This window comes from Dipodomys ordii, unplaced genomic scaffold (genome assembly GCF_000151885.1).
Source record: "Dipodomys ordii isolate 6190 unplaced genomic scaffold, Dord_2.0 Scaffold27, whole genome shotgun sequence".
NCBI classification, from domain to species: Eukaryota; Metazoa; Chordata; class Mammalia; order Rodentia; family Heteromyidae; genus Dipodomys; species Dipodomys ordii.
Genome location: NW_012267243.1, coordinates 11562211 through 11584982, shown reverse-complemented (window position 1 = coordinate 11584982; position 22772 = coordinate 11562211). Strand labels below are relative to the sequence as shown.

Genomic DNA, 22772 nt, shown 5'->3' with positions numbered 1-22772 from the left:
TGGCAACTAGGGGCTGGGACAAAGCTGGCCTGCCAGCTGACTGGCTGGGAGAACTCAGGGTAAGTCTCTGATACTCTGATACTTTTCTTCATGTGTAAAATGAGGACAGAGTCTAAGGTTGACTAGCTTTGTATTCCATAATTTTAAAGACTAAATGAGAGTGATCAAATTAAATTCTAGTGGCTCACAATATCCAAATGCATCTAATTAGTTCATAAAAGAATTTCATTACAGATGGAATTACAGTGATGTGATTTTAAGAGGAAAAGTTTTTAAGTGAATCTATTCTTTTTTTTTTTTTTTTTGAGTCCGGTCCTGGGGCCTGAACTCTGGGCCTGGGTGCTGTCCCTCAGCTCTTCAGCTCAAGGCTAGCGCTCTACCACTTGAGCCACAGCACCACTTCTGGCTTTTTTCTTTTTGCTTATATGGTGCTGAGGAATGGAACCCAGGGCCTCAAGCATGCAAGGCAAGCGCTCTACCACTGAGCCACCTTCCCAGCCCCAAGTGAATCTATTCTTAAGTTGGTTGAATCTGCCTAAATATAAATTAGGGCATACATATTTTTAATACCTTAAAAATAAAATGGTGACGAATAGTTCATCTGTAGATGTCTATTTGGTTATAAGTCAATTTCCTACCAGGTATTAAGACTTGGTAAAATTGCTGTCTTATAGTAAGTTGAATTAACTTAATTGGTGATAATTGAAAAACAATCATAGGCATCCCTCAATATTACAAATCAATTCACGGTGTGTAAAGCACATTCCTCAGATTCTTAGATGCATTTTTAAGGGTTTAAATCTTTCTTTTGTCTTTTTGAAATAGAGCCTCTTTGGCCAGGATAATTATTCTCTTTTACCCAAGAAAAATGAACTTCAATTTTGAACCAGTATTATTAAATCCCAATGAAATAGGTTTCATATGGATGTATTCGTTAAAACATCCCTTTATTGACTATGCAGTTATTAACAATTCACATTTTACTTGATCTACTGAGTAGAAAAGCATTTCTTCTCTCATTGAAAGGTTAAGCCTCCAGAGCAGCAGGAGGAATGCAAGCCTTCTTATCAACAGCCCTGTCCAGGGCATGTGCAGTACTTCCACATTAGTACGAAAGGGAAGAATAAATACAACAAATGGACATCTACTGCTCTCCATCATCCACCCTCTGCCAATGTATTCCTTTTATTCTAAAAAGCCCATAAGAAACAGTTCCCCTGTGGGCACTTCCATCAATCAGAAGAGGAACGCAACACTTATATGGTACCACACTGAGTTCAGAGCGTCCTGGGGCTCTGTGAAAGAGGTATCAGAATGACAGAGGGGGTGGAAACTCATGAAGGGAATAGTCAGTCTCCAGCATTTTGCTGCTCAAATTTCAGAAGCTGTTTTTCAAGCTTTGAGGTGTTTACACGATGCATCATCAGAAACTGGCCATTGAAATGAAAGACGGGGATGTGCAATCTGTACCTTTCATACCAGGTTGAGTTTTCTGGAAGTGTGATGTCCACCTCCTGTAAAATAAACTGAAACATGGAGAGGCTAAGGCTTCATATTTTAGAGACCATGGCGTGATCATCAACTGCAGTGATCTATTGATTCTGAGACTGTTCCTCAGGCTGAGAGGTTTTGTTGTCTTTTGTCCTAGGTCCACAAGGATCTAATGCCCCTGATTTCCAAAACCTGGCTGGCTTCATTATACTGCATTTCCTACCTCCCAATCCTGCTATTCTTCTCTTATCCCTGCTACATTTTCCAGTAGGGCTCAGTTCCTGGTGAAACAAAACATGTGCCAGGTGTGAAGCTGTGGCCAATCAGGACATAGGCGTTTTGGTTATATGAGTGTCAAGGTCATGATGATTTGCTACAAGAAAATACTTCAAATTGTAACCCCTCTGCACAGTATTTTCACAATTTTTTAAAAAAGAAAATACATCATAGAAGTTATAAGATTAAAAAGAGACATGAACAGGAAGCCAGCCTGGGCAGGAAAGCTGTGAGACTCTCATCTCCAATCAATCAGACAAAGCCAGAAGTGGTACTATGGCTCAAGTGGTAAAGTGCTAACCTTTAGCAAAAGGAGCCCAGGGGCAGCGCCTGGGCCCAGAGTTCAAGATTCAGGATTTGCAGAAAAAAAAAAAAAAGGGATGAGACCAGAAATTTAAAGAAAGCAAGAATACTGCTAGTTTAACTTCTATTAAGAGTCAAAGTAAGAAAATCAGTGTTGTTCAGAAGAAAACACTTAGGAGTAATGAGTTTTATGGAAATCAGCACTAAAGTCTTTCTCTGAAGAACAGAAAGAAATCTGAATGAAAAATCATTTAATCTCTTTTCCTAAAGAAAGGATCCAAGCACGTACTTGATACCATATATAGTACCTATCCCATACACATAAGAGCTACACTATACTAGATTACCCTATTTTCATAAGGCTTGAGAACTTCCTTGGCTTCTTCACAAAGTGGGCATGGATCCTACAGGGAAGAAAAAAAATAAAGCCGTTAAACCCAAAGAATGATATTTAGCATAAAAAAGAACAGCAAAAAGCATATTATACTTACTTTGAAGGACAGTTTTCTATCAAGTTAATTGTATTGCTTTATTTCCAAAGCAAAATACTATCAGAAAAATCTATAGACAGTTATTTCATAATAGATGGAGTCTCTGTACATTTTGGTTGTTTTGATTTTTCTCATTCATACACTTTCACAAATACACATACCTTTGTGTGTAGAAAAGATTTAAGTATTTAATATTTTTCACTGATCTAAGGGCTTTTCCCTTCCTAAGTTCAACTTTGGCCTCATAGAGTCAGCAAAGTTGACACTAACAGGATGGCTTAAAATCTAACTGGGAAGTGCTGAACCTTGACAGCTAAATTTTATTTCACAGGAATAAACTATTCATGTAGAATTAAACACTGGTTGCTTTATAAGCAGAGAAAAAAATCATCATTCACTCCAGATGATGATAGTATCAATTCATAATATTTTGCTACTTTTTCAAATGTCATCCACAGATATACTAGAGTAATGCTCTACTTAAAAAGCAAGGAGTTTAGGGTCCATTTATTTGTACTCTTAAACCACCTTGTGGAGAATATAGATTGGGAATATAAAATTTTAAAGTATTCTCAGTCACCGAGCCTAAGATAAAGGACTAGCTGTATGTTCTCTTGCATGCACTCAGAATAGTTCAGCATTACTGATGCTCATTTAAAATGTTTTTAACATATCAGAAAGAGATGAGCTGTTATATGAGTAGAGGGCCTTCCTTCACACATACATGCTCAGACTGTGTTTGGAAATAAGGAAGGAAATATTTCTGGGTCTTATTGGCCATAATTTGCTAGACAGAGAATTAGGCTCTTCAAATTGTTATCAGCATTAAAATAAACAGATTAAAAACAGTTTATGATACTGTAAAACAATCATGATGAAATTTTCTGTGAAACTTCAAAAGGTCAACATAGAATCTTAAAAGCAAATGCTAAACTGCAGAAATGCCAGATTAACAAAAACTTGCTCTTACATGTAAAGTTTTAGAAATATCTAGAACCCAGTGTTTGGCTGTTTCAAAATTAAGAAAGCTTGTACAAATAATATGAAAATAAGTATATGTATTCCCATGAGGAGAGTCTCACTTTAGAAAGACACAAGACAGAATAATACCCTATGGTCTAGGCCATCCAAACATCTTTTTTCAGGATTTTCCATGACCCTTTTTAGTTGTTGGATTGACTGCCCATTAGCTGCTACCCTTTCTTATAACAAGAATGTTGTAATTTTGTTTCAGAGAAACTATTCTCAGCATGTGGCTAATTCCATTTTTGAATAATGAAGATGGGACACTTGACATAGGCTCAAATTAGGACATTCTATTCTCCTTGCATGTGCTTGGCTCTGGGCTAGGCCAATCAGAACCAAAGGATAGTCAGGAGAATTTTCTGGAGTTTCTATAAAGTCTGATACTTGAGATCTTCAGCTGTCATCCATGAGAAAAGCTAGAGTGGACATGGATTTAATCAGACTATCCCTGAGACCCATGGGAAGTACTTTCTATTGTAACTGGAAGAGAACTGATAGAATAAGTATTTCTGTCAGTGGATTGACTGTGAATTGTTGAAGGAGGGTGATGCCTTAGGTACACCACCATGAGGTTCTATACATATATGAAGTGAATGGATAGTGGTTTTTCCTTATTATTAATTTTTGGTGTCAGTCCTGGGGCTTGAACGTGGTGCCTGGGTTCTGTCCCTGAGCTTCTTTGCTCAAGGCTAGGGCTCTACCACTTGAGCCACAGCTCTACTTCCAGCTCTTTTTGCTGGTTAATTGGAGATAAGAGTCTCATGGACTTTCCTGCCCAAGCTGGATTTGAAACACAATCCTCAGGTCTCAGCCTGTTGAGTAGCTAGGATTACATGAATTAGCCACTGGTGCTTGGTCTTTTTTATTTTTAACTAACTGTTTTGGCTACCTCATTTGCTGCCCAAACTGAAAGATAGTGCAGAACAGTATGCCAACTGAATACAACTAGCCTTAAGAGATTAATTTAATTTTCTGATTCTCATATACCTTTCCTGTCATATTGTATAAAAGTGAAGTTGAATTTATAGATATGAAAAGCACTTTAAATATTTCAAATAAAAAAGTCATTTTTAAAAATATTTAAAAGTTATTAGAAAACTTAGATTTAAAAAATGCCCGAATTCTGAAAAAACTGAAGAGACCTTTATGTTTAAATTAACAATTTAAGTTCATTTTTATTATAAATCAGACAAAGTGATATCAGCTAGTAAAACATACAATCATATTATAATTTATAATTTAAACCATGTTTCTATTATAAATGTCAGGCAGGAAAAGCTCTTAAATAGTGTGTGTGTGTGTGTGTGTGTGTGTGTGTGTGTGTGTGTGTACGTACCAGGCATGTACCAGTCCTGGGACTTGAACTCAGGTCCTGGGTGCTGTCCCTGAGCAGTTTTGCTCAAGGCTGGCACTCTATCATTTGAACCACAGTTGCACTTTCAGCTTCTTGGTGGCTAATTGGAAATAAAAGTCTCACGGGCATTCCTGCTTGGGCTGCTTTGAACCACAGTCCTCAGATCTCAGCTGCCTCAAGCAGCTAGGATTAGAGCCATGAGTCACTAGCACCTTGCTTTTTAAACATTTTTAAGGTCACTTTATGGCTTTAAAATAGTGTTAGAAATAAGAAAATAAGTACTGTCAGTCCTCATTCTTTATAGATTCTGTACCTTTGTGGGTTTTCTACTTATCTGTAACCCCCAAATCAATACCCAAAGTGCTTCTGTGGTCATCCTCAGACACAAAAATTTACTGAGGGATAGACATTTCAGTCTTCAGAATCACCAATTCTAAACTGCGTTTCACAAGGCAATGCGTTGCCTTTCTGCTTCAGCCCCACTGCGGTAACCATAGTGAAGATCCTCATGGCTACCGATAAGGGTGCTGCCTTATGAGTAATGCTATGGTTTTTGCACTTTTGTTTTTTGTTAGTGATTTTAAGAAAATATCCAAAGCACAGTGTTAGTATGTTTTCTGGTGTTCCTAAGCATAAGAAAGTAGTGAAATATAGAGAAAGTATGTAGGTTAGTTAGGCTTCATTTGGGCAGGAATTATTATATTGCACATGTTAATGGATTAATAATACACATTAAATAAGGCATTTTAAAGAGCAACATATAAAATGAGGTTATGCATTTGACTGGTTTTCGAAAATATTGTGGCCAGAGGCTCACAGGAACCTAACCTTGTATCTTCCGTAGGAACAATAGTTTAATGCTAGCTAATTCCATGTTCATGGTGGCTTTATGTAACATAGCTATTGCAGATAAGAAGAATTGATTTATTTATAAGTGGTTCACTTAAAAACATCATATTATAACATATTTTTATTGTAGGGTGAACAATGGATATATTAATTTACTCTCTTGTAACTAACTAGGTGACCAAGAGGTTTTTCAGGAGGAAACAATTACTGCTACTGTGCTGGCAGAGATATTGAAGGCTATTAATATCTATCAGGTTTATCCCGTTTTTAACCTTTTTTTATAGAGCTACTAGAGTTTGGACTCAGGGCCTCAAGATTGCTAGTCAAGAGCTCTACTACTTAAAGCCATGCTGGCCTTAGACTATAGTCCGTCTACCTATATCTCCTTACAACTGGGCTTACAGATGTTCACTACCACTCCCAGGCTCTAATTTTTATTTTTTAATTCTTTGTTGTCTGTGAGGCTTGAACTCAGGGCCTATGCAATGTCCTTGAGCTTTTTTGGTTAAGGCTACTGCTCTACCACTTTGAGCCACAGCTACACTTCCAGTTTTCAGATAATTGGAGATAAGAGTCTCACAGACTTTTCTGCCTGGGCGGGCTTCAAACGATGATTCTCAGATCTTAGCCTCCCAAGCAGCTAGGATTATAGGAGTGAGCCGGTGGTGCCCTTTTAATAATTTTTAATTAAATATTTTGACTAGCTCATCTGCTGCCCAAACTGAAAGATAATGCAGAACAGTATGCCAAGCTTGTATTTAAAGGTAGAATCTTGCTAACTTTTTAACTTGGCTGCACTTGAATGAATGATTCTCCCAGTCTCTGCCTCCCAAGTATCTTGGATTATAGGTATGTATTACTGCTTCTAGCAATACGTTATTTTTTAAAGTAGTAGTTTTCATTTTTCACTTGGTACCTTTTTAAATAAGGTCAGCACAGGCAGAGTTGTATTAGAGGCAGAGAGATTTCGCAAGAAAGGTCCAATGGATTTGGCAAGTCGCATGCTATTTCCTTGAAACTGAAGCATCTTAATTCTGCGCAAAGAAAAATAAACCATTGACTTTATTATTTACAATATCAACAATAAATTAAAACTTTTATGGTAGTCGGAGGCTTCAGAATTGCATCTTGGCAACTAAGAGTGTCAGAGAGACCTAGATATTTGGCAAGTTTCCACAATACCTCACTGTATTTCAAACAAAGCAGAATTTAGAATGGAAAAAAATCCATATTTATGGATCACTTGGTTCCTGTAAGTAAACACTGCACAAGTTCAGTAATTTGAAAAATAATTTCACTTGTAGACTTTGCTGGCGTTCCTGTGACCACTGAAAAGTAGTAGTATCTTGAGATGGACTTTAGTCACAGCTTGCTATTGGCAAGCCTCCATCACCCCCCACCCACACCACAGTAAAGGAAATAATAAAGTCCCTAGTACAAGTCCCAGGCTATGGATTAGGATATCTTTTTTTGAAAAAAGTGTTATTATAAAAGAAATGTACAAAGGGGTTACAGTTTCATAAGTCAGGTAATTGTACATTTCTTAGGGGACAATGTCACCTCTTTCTTTGCTCTCCCCCAGTTTTCCTCTTCTCTCCCCACCCACAAGTTCTATAGTTTATTTTCAACATAGTGTCTAGTGAGTCACTCTCTGTACCTCCATTTCTGTTGCCCCCCGCTTCCCCTCCCGAAGACAGATAAATGAACAAATAAGACAAAAAGAAAACAACAATAAAAAACCCTCCTGCTTTCATTTCCTGGAGTGCATTTCCATACATACTAGTTTATATGATCAGATGCACATAGGCATTGTATCTTTGTGTTCCTCCCCTAATAGTATCCTCCTTTGGACTCAATGTGTGTGAATGCATAGAGTTCTGTATAATTTATCATGTCCTGGTATATTTTAGATCTAGCTTCTGCATGCAAGAGAAAACATGCACCATTTGTCCCTCTGAGCTTGGCTTATCTCCAACGTGATTTGTTCTAGGTCCATCCATTTCCTTGTAAACGACACAATATTATTCTTACTAATGGCTGCGAAAAATTCTGTTGTTTACAGGTACCATATTTTTTTGGATCCATTCATCTAGTGTAGAGTATCTGGGCTTTCCACAACTTGTCTACTGTGAATAGTAGGATATCTTTTATGAGACCTACAAGCGATGGGGAAACACAAATCTGTAGTTAAAAGCAGATTGAGCTGATGTTTCAGAAAAAAACAAAACAAAAACACCAACCCAAACCTCTCTTCAACTTAAAAGGAAACTGTAGTGATTAAAAAAAAAAACTTCACATACACATGTTCTAGTGTTTCTACTGGAGAGATTCCAGTAAAAAGCTTGATAGCAACATGTCAAGCACTATGCTTTGAAGCTCTCTCATCCTGCTACTTTGTTTGACATGACTCTCTATTTTTCCTAGTTATTCTACTGAGCCTTCAGCTTTGTCTGTAAAACTACAAATATTACAGTCTCGCTGGTAAAATACACTTGCACTGTTGGCTTTGTCAGTTATTAATATTCCCAAGATGAACACATTTCTGGGATGATCATCATTTCTTAACTTCCTTTCAACTCTCTCTTCAACTTCCTCTATCGCTTTCTCCTCCCTTAGCTATTGTAGCTGCAAAAAGTTCATCTTCTAGTCCTTCAGTGCTTGGTGACCAGTTCCTTCCCCTGGCCAGGGTAGCACTTGACTGGGGTCTCCTCATTCGCCCGAGTGTCATGTCACTGCCTTTGTACCACATTACCAATCCTCACCAGCTTATGAGTCTCCATCCTCCTCATGCCTTGTTATAGTTTTCTTGTCATTTATTGCTTAAAATTACTTATGTCCCCTCATACGATGTAAGTTCTGTAAGGGCAGGGAAATGTTTATCCTGTACCTCTAAGTACCCACAATTAACTTGGCATAAGATAAGTGCTTGACTATTTAGTTGAATGTTAAAAGTACTGAAACGAGTCCTTCCTTCCCTCTGCAACCTCATCTCTAACCCTGTTCATTCACTCAGCGTGCACAGCGGTCACTGTTTGGGCTATTTCATCGTTAAAGGTTAGACTCCTTCGGGTATCTCCACGCTCTGGGCTGGGTGCTGCAGTTGGTTCTAAGATCTTCACGGCCACTCCCTCACATCATCCCCTGCTCTGATCCACAGAGCATGGCTATATTAATTAAGTGCTAATCTTCACTGGCAACTAGGCTCCTCAGTGTAAGATTAGCTTAAAACTCATTTCAAACAGAATGAGATGACTTTATAGAGAAAATCATCAACCCATATCAAATTACAGTAAAGGCCAAGGGACAAAAAGATCAGATACTGATCCATGAAAACATTGATCTTTTTTTCATTCTTAAGCTCTTACTCTTCCACTTCTCCCCAAATCTCCTTGCTAACTAAGGGATTCTGATAATACAGACAAAAGAAATGTGGTAAGATTCCACAAGCTCAGGGCACCAGTGGCTCACACCTGTTTCTTAGTTACTCAGTAGGCTGAGATCTGAGGATCAGGGTTTGAAGCCAGCCTGGGCAGGAAACTCCACAAGATTCTTATCTCCAATTAGTCTGTAAATGCCAGAAGTGGGGCTGGGACTCAGCGGTCGAGAGTGCCAGCTTTGAGACAACACCCAAGGTCTGAGTTCAAGCCCCAATACTGGCACAGGCATAGGTATAGGCATACACACACACACACACACACACACACACACACACACACACACACACACACACACACACACACACACACACACACAAGAATCCCCAAATTATTTGTTATCCAGAGTTACTCCAAGGTAGAAAGTGGATATGAACAATTCTACAATATTCTGTGCTACTGTCAACAAAGTTATGACATCACATTTTGTCTGCATATTATCAGAATCAACTCCAAAAGGTGAATGGGGCTGAAGGCATAGATTCTAAACAGTTTGTCTATACAGTACATTAACAAAAGAGAAAACAAGACCGTTCAGAACAGGTATCTGCTTACTTTGTATCTCAAAGCACCCACAATTAAGCTAGCATAAAAATTTCTGCATCACTGCATTTGGAAAGGCTCTTTGCTAGCAGGGCCTACACTCACAGGACGTGGGAGCAAAAAAGTAGTTCTATACATGGAAAGAAAAGACAAGACTTTAGCTTTATTAAAGGCACAAATATAGCCCTTGGAAATGAGAAGGATTCTAAAACTAGGATGGCAAACACATTTTGGGGGGAAGGACACAAGATTTATCAATGTCTGGCAGGCAAAGGAGGGAAAACATTCTGCTTTACCTGGCTGAACTAAGACTGAGGTGGTAAGGCTTAAAGAATTTCACATTCACAATGGAAATCTGCTTCAGTATTTCCACCACGACAGAACACAGCATGCAGTCCTAGCTGCACCGAAGACAAATCAAACCTGTCATAGTAAACAGAGTTGCTATTCATTCCAGAGTTGCTAGAATATTTGTTCGACCAAACCAGATAGGGAAGGAAAGCCTTCAGTGATAATGCTACAACTATTCTGTTTATAACTCATTCGCTTCCCACTGTGGTTCTCCATGTCTTTTTCACACATTCTTAATTACTTAAAGGTGGCACATTGGTTTACTGAAGAAGATATCAATGCTATCCAATTTTGCAACTTGCATATTTTCTAAATGCCTAAGGCATGTGCATTTTACCATATTGTTCAATGAACTTGTTGCTTTGGAAGTACTGTATTATAACATTAGAGTCTTATATAAAGAACATGCTCCTTCTCCTTGATAGGCAGATAATTAAATAATGAACACTAACATTCCTCAATTCCTGGAGTCTTATTACCAGAAAAGAAAAAAAAAATGATGTACTCCAATGGGAACTCTGTAATATTCTCCTTAGAACATTTTATTAACTCTATAAAGTCTAATACCATTGCTGTCAATGTCACATTCACCAAATCATGCCTTCTTAAAGTAAAATCCTAATGTGGGCTACTCTGGCAATGTGACATTTTCATTAGTTCTATTTTTTTGGGGGGGGGTCCGGTTGTGGGGCCTGAACTCTGGGCCTGGGCGCTGTCCCTCAGCTCTTCAGCTCAAGGTTAGCACTCTACCACTTGAGCCACAGTGCCACTTTCGGCTTTTTTCCTTTTTGCTTATGTGGTGCTGAGGAATCGAACCCAGGGCCTCAGGCAAGCAAGGTAAGCGCTCTACCACTGAGCCACCTTCCCAGCCCCTAGTTCTATTATTTTTGACTAGTATCTTAGCACTAAAAGAAAATATCATGAAAGGTGGTCTCCATCATGAGCTCACTGCTACAAGAAGACACTTTTGATTATGCCATTGAATTTAGTCATGAAGAACGTGTTCTAACTACACACAGATACAATTTGATCTTTTGTATTTTGTTACATGCCTCTGTGATAGGAGCCCAAGAGCTGTGTTCATAATATCAAAGTAGTACAATTGGGTCACCTCTGTCATCAACTTAAAAAGAGCAAAAAGCATAACACTGAATTTGGAATGTGCTTAAAGCAAACTCTAAAGCCTAACAATAGGGATAGTGACTCCTGCTGCTTCAAGTCCAGTGCCACGCTCAGAGGCCTGGATCTCCCGGGAAGAGAAAGAGAATGTTGTTTTTCAACAAAACTGAGACTCACTTCAGTGGTCTTTATGACACACTCAAGTACATTGGGGATGGGAGGGTGGTCTGATTGGACTAATTCAGGCCTCCTTGAAACCAGATAGAATAGGGAAGATAATGTTATAGCATTTCTTTTCTGAGAAGCACTGAAGGGTATATCATTAAAGCAACTCATTACAGTACAGAAAGAGGCCAGGGCCATTTGAACCTTTATTAAGGATTATTCATTTCTTGCATGAGAAGCTGGCCAGGCTGTGGCAGGCCATCATTTATGTGGGGATCCTGGATTTTTCAAACACTGTCTGCATCTGATTAGGAGGGAAACAACATTGTTCTCGCTTGAGCAGAAAAACTGACCTTCACTGACCAGAATTTGATTCATACAAAGAGTCCTCTGACACACCAAAGCTCCAAGCTCACATGATCCTTCACCAGTAAGCTGCAGTGTTAGTTCATGTGCAAAATCAGAAAGTCTCTCTCTCTCTCTCTCTCTTTATACACACACACACACACACACACACACACACACACACACACACACATAAACTCAGGTACTGCTTTGGTTATTAACAGATAATGTTAGAGCTTCTTCACAAGACTATAATGTAAATTTAATGCTGATCTGACATTAACCCAACACTATTACCACAGCTCTTTCTGAACCTATTTCCCATAAAGACAGCTCAGTCGTTTGTGCCGTGTGAGAAGTTAAGTGCTCCATTTCACATTCATTACCATCCAAGTATGATGTTCCTATTTTTAACCAGATGAACAGACACACACACACACACACACACACACACACACACACACACACCTCTGTTGAGAACAAATTTCATTATTTTAGATTAATGAAAGTTTACGTTTACAAGGTGAAGCTCCTGTTGGGCTGCTAGTCCGTTCACTCACAAGGCTCTACCCAATGCAAAGAACAGGGACAAAGCACGCCTCCCCAGTGGCCCTCTGCTGCTTTGGTCAGTCAGTCTCTCTTTTCTAAACAAGAAAAGAGGCAAACATGGGATCTTGGGATCCAGGGCAATAGAGGGTCCTGATAGGGAAAGGCACCCTAGTGCTTAGTGACAAAACAGCAACAGAACCCTTGAAAACTGAATGCATACTCTGAAGCATCAATTTCAAGAGACTAGTAAAGGCCAGGAATGAAGATACAGAACAGAAAGCAGGGAACCAAGAGGTTAGGATGGAAGTGGGAGACCAGAGAGCTGGGCCCTAACTCACCGCTTTGAGGAGATCTCAGGTCTTAGTGCTTCTGCCCCAGTGGAGCAGCTGGCCTAGGAAAATGCTTAAGGAGGTGGTGCCAATCAGACAAGATATTGTAACGGAGATCCCGAATTACTGTTTCCCTGTGGGCCAGTTGTATGTGGAATCCTGTTCAGCTTTATTCCAACCATACAGTTTATACTGCTTATTTCCTTTTACATTATAGAGTAGGTTTGTATCATGCCTTACCCAGGGGGCAGGAAGCAGCTTAGACCCTACTCCCTCCCTGCAGCTTCTACTTCTGGATTTCAGTGCCAACAGGTTCTCCACATAGGAGACAAAAGAAACCAGTAGACAATTCGTGGCCAGAAGTGATTGGTCAACTGACTGGTCCAGGACTTACTGGTCACATGAGTGCCTAGACAAAAACTCTTTTATGTTCCATTCAAATTATCATCATGACCGTGGGGTTTCCAAGTATCTAGATGTCTCTACTCCACTGTGTGGACTCAATGGGTACTATATTCATTTGCACTCACATCTTTCAATTTGCAAGAACTTTGTGAAAAAGCTTTTTAGCTGTTTAAGTGTGGGCCTTGCTTATCCAATAAGATTACAATTTTATTAAAAGTATATGGAATTCACAGAGTCACCATTTAATCCATCAAATGTTTTTCTTATTTGGCTTGGTGTTCTGCCAATATTTTTCTCTTCAAATAAGGCCCTCACATGTAATAATCAACTTTGTGTACTAAATATAAGCAATAACAATCTACATGGATTTTAGCAGATTCATGAGGTGAAAAATTCTTAACTGAAACAAAAATTCTATCAGTCTTCACAGTATTAGTCAACTAAAGACATTCTATTATTTGTTGTATGGTAGAGAGAGAAGAAGAGATGATCTCTACCCATGAAGGGCTAAAAACAAAATGTGATCAGAAGACATTTATACATACCCAGGCTAATAGGACATCTAATGGGACCATGTAAAAGGTGACTTCCAATGCTTAAAGAGAAAGGGAAAGAAGAGTACTGTGAGATGATATTGGATATGGTTTCACAATAGAAAAATCTTGATTTATTAAGGATCTGGATATACTGACAGAAGAGAAGCATTCAAAATCTAGGGTTAGACATAAAGTTGTTTAGGCAGCAATGCTATAGCTGTTTGATGAGGCTTTTGAACAGATGACAAGATAATCAAGTGCTTCAGAATATTAACCCAGCAGAAGCATTCAGAAAAGGGCTGCACAGGAAAGGAAAATGGAATTAGGAGTTGGGTCAGTTTGACAATCTAAATGTACAAGTAGAGGCATTCATTCATTCAATATTTATCTACTGCTGTCCATGTACCAGATACCATTATCAGTGCTGAGGTGAAGTAGTGAAGAAGAAAGTCACTTTGCCCTGTTGGGGGGGTCCACATTTTAGAAATGAGATTCTTTAACATCAGAGCATATCAAGCAGTGATATCACATGCAGGGAAGAGAATAAATGTGATGGTGACTAAGGGAGGTATTCTGTGCATAAGAGTTGCTTGAATTAAAGGATCAGAAGGTGTAAAGATCTGAAGAAAGAGTGTTTTAGGCAAAAGCTCCAAGGGAAGGACAAAGAACTTACTAGAAAAAAACAAAGGCTAGAGTAACTGAAGCACAGAACACAAGAGAAAATGGGGAAAACAAGCAGAATTTAAGGCTAAATGATGTCAAGTAGGGATCAACTCACATAGGCTTTGTGAGCCATATTAAGGAACTGACATATTCTTCTAAGTACAATTAGGTATAGAGAAGTACTCATATACCCCTTGAAAAGATAATGTTAGCCAAAATGTAAGGAATGGATTACTGAGGGGCAAAAGTGGAAGAAGAGATCTAATTAGGAGGTAAGTGCAGGGACAAGAGTAGAAATGTAGCAAGTAGGGCTTGCCAATGAACTAGACATAAGAAATTAAGGATAGCGATTCTCTGGTTGAGTGGCAGCCACCGTTTACCAAAATGAGGAAAACTAAGCAGCAGTTTGAATATATGTGGGCCATGAGCTCTGCTAGGAACATGTTGGAACTCAAGAAGACAGTCACATACACAGGTCTGGTCCTGAGGAAAGGAGCCAGAGCTGAAGACAAAAATCTGAATTTGTGCGGGGTGCTGGTGGCTCATGCCTGTAATCCTAGCTACTCAGGAGGTTGAGATTTTAGGATCACTGTTCAAAGCCAGTCTGAACAGGAAAGTCCATGAGACTCTTATCTCCAATAAACCACCAGAAACCAGAAGTGGCGCTGTGGCTCAAGTGGTAGAGCACTTGCCTTGAGCTGAAGAGCTGAGGGACAGCACCCAGGCCCAGAGTTTGAGCTCCACAACCAAAAGAAAAAAAATTTAAAAAAAAATAAGTTTCCATTTGTTTAAGGATTTAATCTGCAGCTATGGAGCTGGATGAAATCATATAGATAGTACAGAAAAAGAACAGCTCAGGAGAGATCTGAGGCAATACAACTTTTAGAGGTTGGGAAGAAAGGAACCAGTAGAAGAGGCTGAAAGAACTGTTGGGAAGGGTAGGAGGAAACCCAGGAAGTCACCTCACATGAGTAACAGAAGGCATAGTTCACTGCCAAACAGTGTTGAGGCTTGCCTAGAATAGGAGCAATGAACCTACAAAAACCAGGAAACATGAGTCTCATGTTGTTCCAAAGTAATTAATTCTTCCAATCAGTGCCTACTCCTAAAATGAAAGACCTTGACTGGTTCTTGCCTAATTTAACATCTTAACTAGAAGGAAGTAAGTAGGAAGAGAAAGGCAAGTTGTCTAGCCTAAAAGACTAATAAATGTAAAAAAACCAATCTGTATAAAAGTAGAATACAGGAGCAAGGCTTAAATATTTACCAATACTACTACAGTACTACAATTGCTACTACTACTAATTTTATTGATGAAAATGGGCTTTTATTGGCCCCAAATGGATGACTTGTCTTTAGTGTAGCAACCTTAGAAATGGGGAAATGAAAAACTAAAAAATACTTCAAATAGAAATATTAGCTTGTGAACATGTTTCCTTTCTTTTTGCCCAAGACTGAGACTTGAACTTGGTACCTGACACTTTCACCCACTGCCTGGCCCTCTAGCAACTGAGCCATGCCTCCAACCCCTGGTGAACATTTCTTAAATAGTAATTTCCAAGACATGAGATCACTGATCAACATATTTACCTTCCACTAAGGAAGTTGCTAACCAGCAAATATACTGGCACAAGGTATTGGCTTAGTTTAAGAATCACAAAATAGCACACTGCAATTGCATTTTGGGAGGATTCTAAGTTTCCTCTTGATAGGTTTTAAACAAAGGACAGTTCCCTTCCAGTTGCTCTTTTCCAGTGCTTGCTTTGATTTTTCAAAGTAAATTTAGAGTAATTACTACTTTAACAATGATATACTCAATTTATATATGTCAAAACAAAAGCTGCTTAACTAATGGTAAAGTTGGACTTTATTGACAGTCTATTTCTGTGTGTGTGTGTGTGTGTGTGTATGTGTGTGTGTGTGAGAGAGAGAGAGAATGTTGAAGACTAAACCCAGAGCCTTGTGAACTGTACCACTAAGCCACAACTCCAACCCTTACATGTAACTTGTAAAAACAAAAGTCATTCCAAGAAATTCTGAATAAACTGTCCAGAGAAATCAAAATAACTTAAATGAACACAGCTCCCACCAGTCAGAGGAATTAAGCACAATTCTTCATTAGAACTTAAAGTTACTCTTCAGGTAGGGCTCCAGTTGTAATTCTGCATGTTTGAATTTCTTGAATGACTATTTTAGATGAGGATTTTATAAATATACATCCCAAAGGAAAAGCAACTGCTACTAACTTGTTCTGAGATTGGGCAAATCCTTGTCTCGTTGAGCCAACATTTTGTCAATGTGAAATGGAAATTCTACTACTTGTCCTGCTCTTTTTTTCCTGCTCCTGGCTTTGAGCACCAAATGTCCTCCTGGTCTAAGAAGGAGTATTCACATGGGAATAGCTATGACTGCCTAAGACCTGGAACAAGAATATGAAGCCTAAAATACCTGGCCCTGTAAAGAGAATCCCAATTCACTTACAGATCCAGGTAGAAGTGTAAATGTACTTTCTCTCACATTTCAATCCTAAGTAGGAAAGCTTTGTGTCAGAAAGGACTGGGTGGGAAATGGGGGAAAGGGGGTGATAGATGGGGGGATGGGAGGACAGGGTGACAGAGTGGTTGGTCACTTTACTTCCTAAAAACATCTGAGATGAAAAAGCTCCTCCCAAAAGGAAGGACAATGCATTGTTCTCTTATTATCATATGAATTTAAAGATTCTCTTTGCCTTAGCATTCTCTTCCATATTCCGAGCACAGCTGCTTTGCCTTGGCCTGTAGCAAGCTGACAAATGTGAAGTAGTAGAGAGAAATTCCAGAATAAGCAAGGGTTTGTTTTAGAGTTTTTAGACCTTAGCTGTCACTCTTTCCAGATCATTACTTCAGAGGAGTCTACTCTGTAATGGGGTTGGCACACATGACAATGTCAGGAAAGGTTTCCAGGAAAAGATTCAGCTGAAAAAACAAAATGATGTTAATAAAGAACAGCAACACATTCACAGAACACATTCCCTTCAGTACACGAGAGTCCAAAGGGAATTCTGAGCCAATTCCACTTAACACAATGGGGTCTCCATCTACTCACTCCTTCCCTCCATCCTCAACCCCAAAGACACTGACTCAGCAGCTGGCCTAGCGCCAGAGAGGCATATTCCAAATTCAGAGTGTACAACAATGTTCAGTTCAATTATGACATAATGGCTGTAAAGCTGTTCCTGAAAGCCAAAAAGCCTGAATAATATGGTTAGGTTATATCATACATGAGGGCTTAATAGAGTTTAAAAACCAATTTGAAAATTCTTTCATTCCATAAAGACAGCATTAAGATAAAGGCAAAATCATCTGGTTCAAGGAATGGGAGAAAGTGCACAAGGAATCATGCAGCATCCCCTCCCCTTCCCCAAGTACAGGGACTATGTTTTCAAGGCAGCTGCTCTATTATTTGAACCACACTCCTGGCTCTCACATTATCCTTCTTAACCACTGTGACCTATTCCCTTTGAAGGCATCACTGAGAGTTAATACTCAGAAAGAAGGCAATTTCATTAGAACACCTTAGTCTTATTGTACCTAGCTAGCAATCCCAGTTTCGTTGCTATTTAAAAAGCACCCAAGCCCATTTCTAAAAGCAATAGCAATTTAAAACCCATGTGCCCAGGCAATGTTTTCAATTTGTCAGTAAGGCTGCCCATTTCCAACTTATCTTGCCAGAGAAGTGAGTTTATCTTCATAACCAAAAGACCTGAAAGACTTTCATTAATTTCCAGCTATTTGGGAGCAAATGGCTTTAGACACTCAGTTGCAGATCCAACATTCCACTGGATTTATGACATCAACAGGACATACATCTGCAGAAGCACAATGCTCAATTTGAACATAAGGAACCATCATCTACTCTTGAGGTCAGGTCCTAGCAACTCTGAGTTCTATAGTCTTCTGAGTTCTGCTCTGTTCTTTAACAGCTACCAAATATGGAATATTTTGACTTTGGATAAGGAAAGTAATGTTTAACCAAGTCTTCATATCATAGTCTTTGTTCATTTCTATATATTTTCAAGTATCTTTATACAGTATTTGTGTACTGTATACAATGAGACTAACATGGAATTTCAGTACTAGAAGACATCTTTAACTTCAATAACTTTTCTTCAACTCCCCCCCAAATCTCACAAAGTTTTTCATATTAATTCTCAGAGTATACCCAATATATACCCAACATAAAGACAACATGTTTTGCTTAAGAATTATTTTAAGGCTGGAGAGAAAGAAAAAAGTTTCAGATGGAAAAATTCTTTTAACACAAAATGAGGTTCTTATCTCTTAAGAAGATTCACATTAATTTCACTTTTTGAACCCAAAGACAGCTGAATTTAGCTCTCTTTTTTTCCAGGCATATGTCTCAAATTGCCACAGCTGACTGAATTTCTATTAAACAATGGTATCCTTTTTCTTGGCTAACTGGAAGGACTTTATGTAGTAAGAATTTTTTTTTTAATCAAATAATTCAATGTCATGTCCTTCCCGCCTAAGTAAACTAGAAATCATTTCCCCTATATTTCATTATTAATTTGTAAAAGCTCTGGAACAATAAAAGGAAGCTCATTTGTTTATAACTGTCACATTCTGGTTTCTGCTGCAGTCCCACTGACAAAGAAACAGCATATGCCCCTGGCTTCCCTGTCACAACATAAAATGCTGTCAACTCTGAACTCCTTTGGAATGCTGTATTAACGCAGAAAAAAAAAAAAAAAACAAGTGAGGCTTTTCTTCAATATTATTTGAGAAAACCACTTAAAACAGTTTCTAGACACAGATCCTACTTGTAATAGGACCAAACCAAGATTCAGGTGCTTTAAGTAATTTAGGGCATGGATTCTCTCTGAATGTTTGCCAAACAGGTGTCGGGGTGAGGAGCTGAGCATGATGGGGCTGGAGGCAGGTGATGGGTCAGGGCCGTTAGGACCTTTCAGCTTGCACATTGAACTCGATTCAACAAAGACCCTTTAAGCAATCACGACTGATCTCCTCGAAAGGCAGTTCAGTGACTTACCTATGGACTTTCAAATATTCCCTGGTAAGCAAAGGTTTACTTCTAACTGTATCTAGAAACACCTAAAAGGTGATTGTTATTTTATATTCTTTTCTTTATCTTGGGGCATTCCTGGTGCTATTTTCACTAAAGGCAGTCTCCATTCAGAGTATTGCTTTTTCAATTTTTCTTTCATTTGGCCCTATTGGGAGTTGAACTTAGGACTTAAAATTGTTAGGCAGGCATTCTATCCAAATTGTACCCTTAGCCTGGTTTGCCACTGTTATTTTTCAAATAGGGCTTCACTTTTTGCTAAGGCCAGCCTGGACTGTGATCCTTCTACCTATACTTCTGGTGTCGCTGGGACACTGGGCCCTGCTTTTATTTTTATAGGTTGATAAGTGTCTCACAAACTGCCCAGGCCAACCCTGAACCGTGATCCTCCTGGTCTTAGCCTTCCAAGGGATAGAACTGTAGGCATGAGCCTTGTGCCTTTCATTTCTACGAAGTGCACTAAGTGCTTACAACGTGCAAAGTGCCAGAAATACAAAAGTGATTCATACACTGTCCCTACCATTAAGGGCCTCACAATTTGGGGAGAAGACTGGAGACACAGTATCCAGGAACAAAGACTAGCAATAAAATGTGTTACCAGATATTGTTGACTGCTATGGATTGGATACAGTTTGAGTATATTTCTCAAAGATTCATTTCTTGGATGCTTGGTCCCCAATGTGGATGGAATAAGATGGCTAGAAGCTTTAAAAGGTGAGACCTAGAGGAAGACAATTAGGTCATATGGAACTAACTGTCCTCAGAAGAGATTAACGCTGAGTCTCTCTGATTAAAGTCATTCTCTCCAGAGTAGGTGTTATAAACTAAGGTCACTCCACACAGCCAGTTCCCTTTCTGCTTCTCCACTATGGTATGATGCAGCCAGGGACCCTTTCTAGGATTCCAGTGTCATAGTATTTAGACCCATCAGAATTGTGAGACAAATAAACTTCTTTTATAAGTTATCTGGCCTACAGTATTTCATTATATCTATAGAAGGACTAAGATACTAGTAAAAATGTTCTGAATCTTTTCAGAATCACATTTTCTAATCTCTGGAAAGTTAATTCTGAGGTAAGAAATAGAATAAAAAGCAGTATCTTCATTCTTCCTGATGCCTGTGGTATAGTGGGATGGAAAATTAGAGACGTGGAATTATATATCTATGCTTATGTTGGCCAAAACTTTTCCTTTTGCATATTCTTCCTCAAATGATTTTTAGAATCCACTATGGGATACAAAAGTTAAGGACAGTGTAAGCTCACTCAGCCTTGCTGCCTGAGTAGCTACACATACCTGATCCAGATGGTTTCTCTCCATCAAAATAATTGCAAACAAGATTAAAATTACATTCAGGAACTATTCCAGCTGGCTTTTGGCTTCCTCTGGCATATACTTCTTGAATAAAGCAGTGCAAAAATTAGATTTAAAATTTTTTTAATGTACAAAAGCCCTATTTGTACCAAGGTCTTGCTATGTTTTAAACCCCAAACTCTAATATTAGGGTAACAATATATTAAACTGTGAGCATATATAAAGCTAACTATCATTTAATTTAAACCAACAAACTAGTTTGAAGTAATCTCTCCTTAGTGCCTCTGTATATAGCCAGGTAACTGAACAAAACTGAAACAAAACAGTCAAATAAACTCTCAAATTGGGGGAAAAAATTCATTTCCTTTACTTTGTCTGATAATAGTCCATCTAAATGAAACTACATAGTCACATATTCCTCTGGTGAAGGAGACAAAAAAAATTGATCTTTTCTTGGCAGGTGGCTACTAATGGACCACACACAGAGAGGGAAGGGGGGAGGGAGAAAATCTAGGGCCTATCTAAAGCACACTACAACTACAAATCTTAATTTTCACAACTAAGCCTTCTGGTTCCAGGCAATTCCTCAGCAAAGTAGGATCCAGGTTATTAGGCTGCAACATTTCATACAGAACCATGATTACTTCTAGCTTGCCCCAGTGTTATAGTAATCAGTTTTTCTCATGGTATACTTCTTTTCCCACATGTTTTCAATTTCTGTTATTTACCTATAATATACTTCAGTGTATACAGTTCTAAATACTGGTACACAACTTCACGTGCATTTTAATAAGCTATGTCACAAACTATTACTAAATAAGAAGAGACCGTGGCCCGGGAGAGCCACCTGAAGTTGCTCAGTGTAAGGCACATGAAGCCGAAGTGGCTACTGCACCAAAGCAACATACAGTTACAGGAGCCCAGCTCAGGCTGGAACAGGTGCTACCAGTGTCGGAACATGAACACTACTTATTCTAGACACTACCTCTATATTGCAGAATTCTTGGGACTTATCCTAGGCCATAGTGTGGATTTTTTTTTAAAGGGAGTACTAAAACAGGAAGTCCAAATAAACCCATTAAGAAACAGCAAAAACAAAAACAGGCAAAAAAAAAAAAAAAACCTTGGAAAGAATCCCACGTCTGCTCGCGTTAGGGAAGATTTGGCGGGAACTCTGAAAACCTGCACTGCCGTTTGCTGGGCGTGCTGGGCAGGGCTGGGCATGCGCACAGAGCTGCGCAGGCTCGCTCGGATCCGGTCTCGCTCGCCGTCCCGCGCTCGGAGGCTGCTGCCGCCCACCCAAGCCCGGACCACAGCCCCTCCTGCACCGTCCCACCCGGGCCCCCAGTCACAGGGCAACACGGCGGCTCAAAAGTACCCCAGCAGGCTGCCGGGTGAGGTAAGCACCCGCGGGCCTGGAGAATCTGAGCAGTACCGGGAGACGCGCGAGGCTGACACGTTTTCTGCCTTCTTTTAAAAAGCCGCCTTGGGCCCTCCCGCCCCGTCCCCCGCCGCGCATGCGCAGACTCGCTCCCTCCCCCCCCCTCCATACCCCTCCCCGTCCCGGGCGGGTCAAAGAGTTACAGCTCCCGGTAGAATTAAATTCTCTTTAACAACAACTCGCACCCTGCGGCGGCGGCGCAGCGGGACCCAGAGCCCTGGGAACTCCCACAAACCCACCTCAGCCTCATGCCGGCCGCCAGCGACCCCGCTTCCGCCCGCCCGCGCGGGCACTTCCGCCCGCGGCCCGCACTTCCGCCCGCGCCTGCCGCCCTGCCGGCCACCTGCTCTGTAGAGTCGTCAATGCAGAGTGGAAACCCGCTGGCCCAGGCCCGACTGCGAGACTGCGCGTGCGCGCGCGCGCGCACGCACGCACGCACGCACACACACACACACACACACACACACACACACACACACACACATTGCCAACTTTCTTTCAGTTATTAATGTAATTTTTTACCAGCTGCCTTTGGGGCTGGGCTAAGCGAGGTTACGGGGAACAGCATGAGTGGAGATTGCAACGTTAAACCTTGTAGGCGACTCCGACATTGGAAGTATTTTTACATGCTTGCAATTATTATTACAGCTGTTGTGCATCTGTTCAGCTCAGCACTTCGAGGAGAAGCAAAAGTGAAAGGACAGGC

The 22772-nt window shown here is 39.8% G+C and overlaps 1 protein-coding gene across 4 annotated transcripts; it reads right to left on the bottom strand.

Moving 5' to 3' along the window:
- Positions 1 to 930: 930 nt before the first annotated feature.
- On the bottom strand, positions 931 to 22358 carry LOC105985173 (chromosome unknown open reading frame, human C5orf63). Of its 4 annotated transcripts, none has more exons than XM_013015586.1 (5): positions 22306 to 22348; positions 13576 to 13625; positions 6707 to 6824; positions 2418 to 2474; positions 931 to 1526 (listed from the first exon to the last, which is right to left on the bottom strand). In XM_013015586.1, the coding sequence occupies exons 3-5, from the start codon at positions 6815 to 6817 to the stop codon at positions 1350 to 1352; spliced, it is 345 nt and encodes a 114-aa protein (XP_012871040.1). In that variant the 5' UTR covers positions 6818 to 6824; positions 13576 to 13625; positions 22306 to 22348; the 3' UTR covers positions 931 to 1349. The 4 variants fall into 4 exon arrangements, with proteins under 4 accessions (XP_012871040.1, XP_012871041.1, XP_012871039.1 ...); XM_013015587.1 differs by lacking the exon at positions 13576 to 13625 and adding an exon at positions 20608 to 20709 and having other exon boundaries at positions 22306 to 22326; XM_013015588.1 differs by lacking the exon at positions 13576 to 13625 and adding an exon at positions 1715 to 1772 and having other exon boundaries at positions 1438 to 1526; positions 22306 to 22358.
- Positions 22359 to 22772: the final 414 nt, after the last annotated feature.

Coding starts and splice junctions, on each gene's coding strand:
- LOC105985173 (XM_013015585.1), bottom strand. Junction 2,475..6,706: donor TGCTGACCTTATTTAAAAAG/GTACCAAGTGAA, acceptor TCTTCCCTGTAG/GATCCATGCCCACTTTGTGA. Junction 1,527..2,417: donor TCAAGCCTTATGAAAATAGG/GTAATCTAGTAT, acceptor TCCATGTTTCAG/TTTATTTTACAGGAGGTGGA.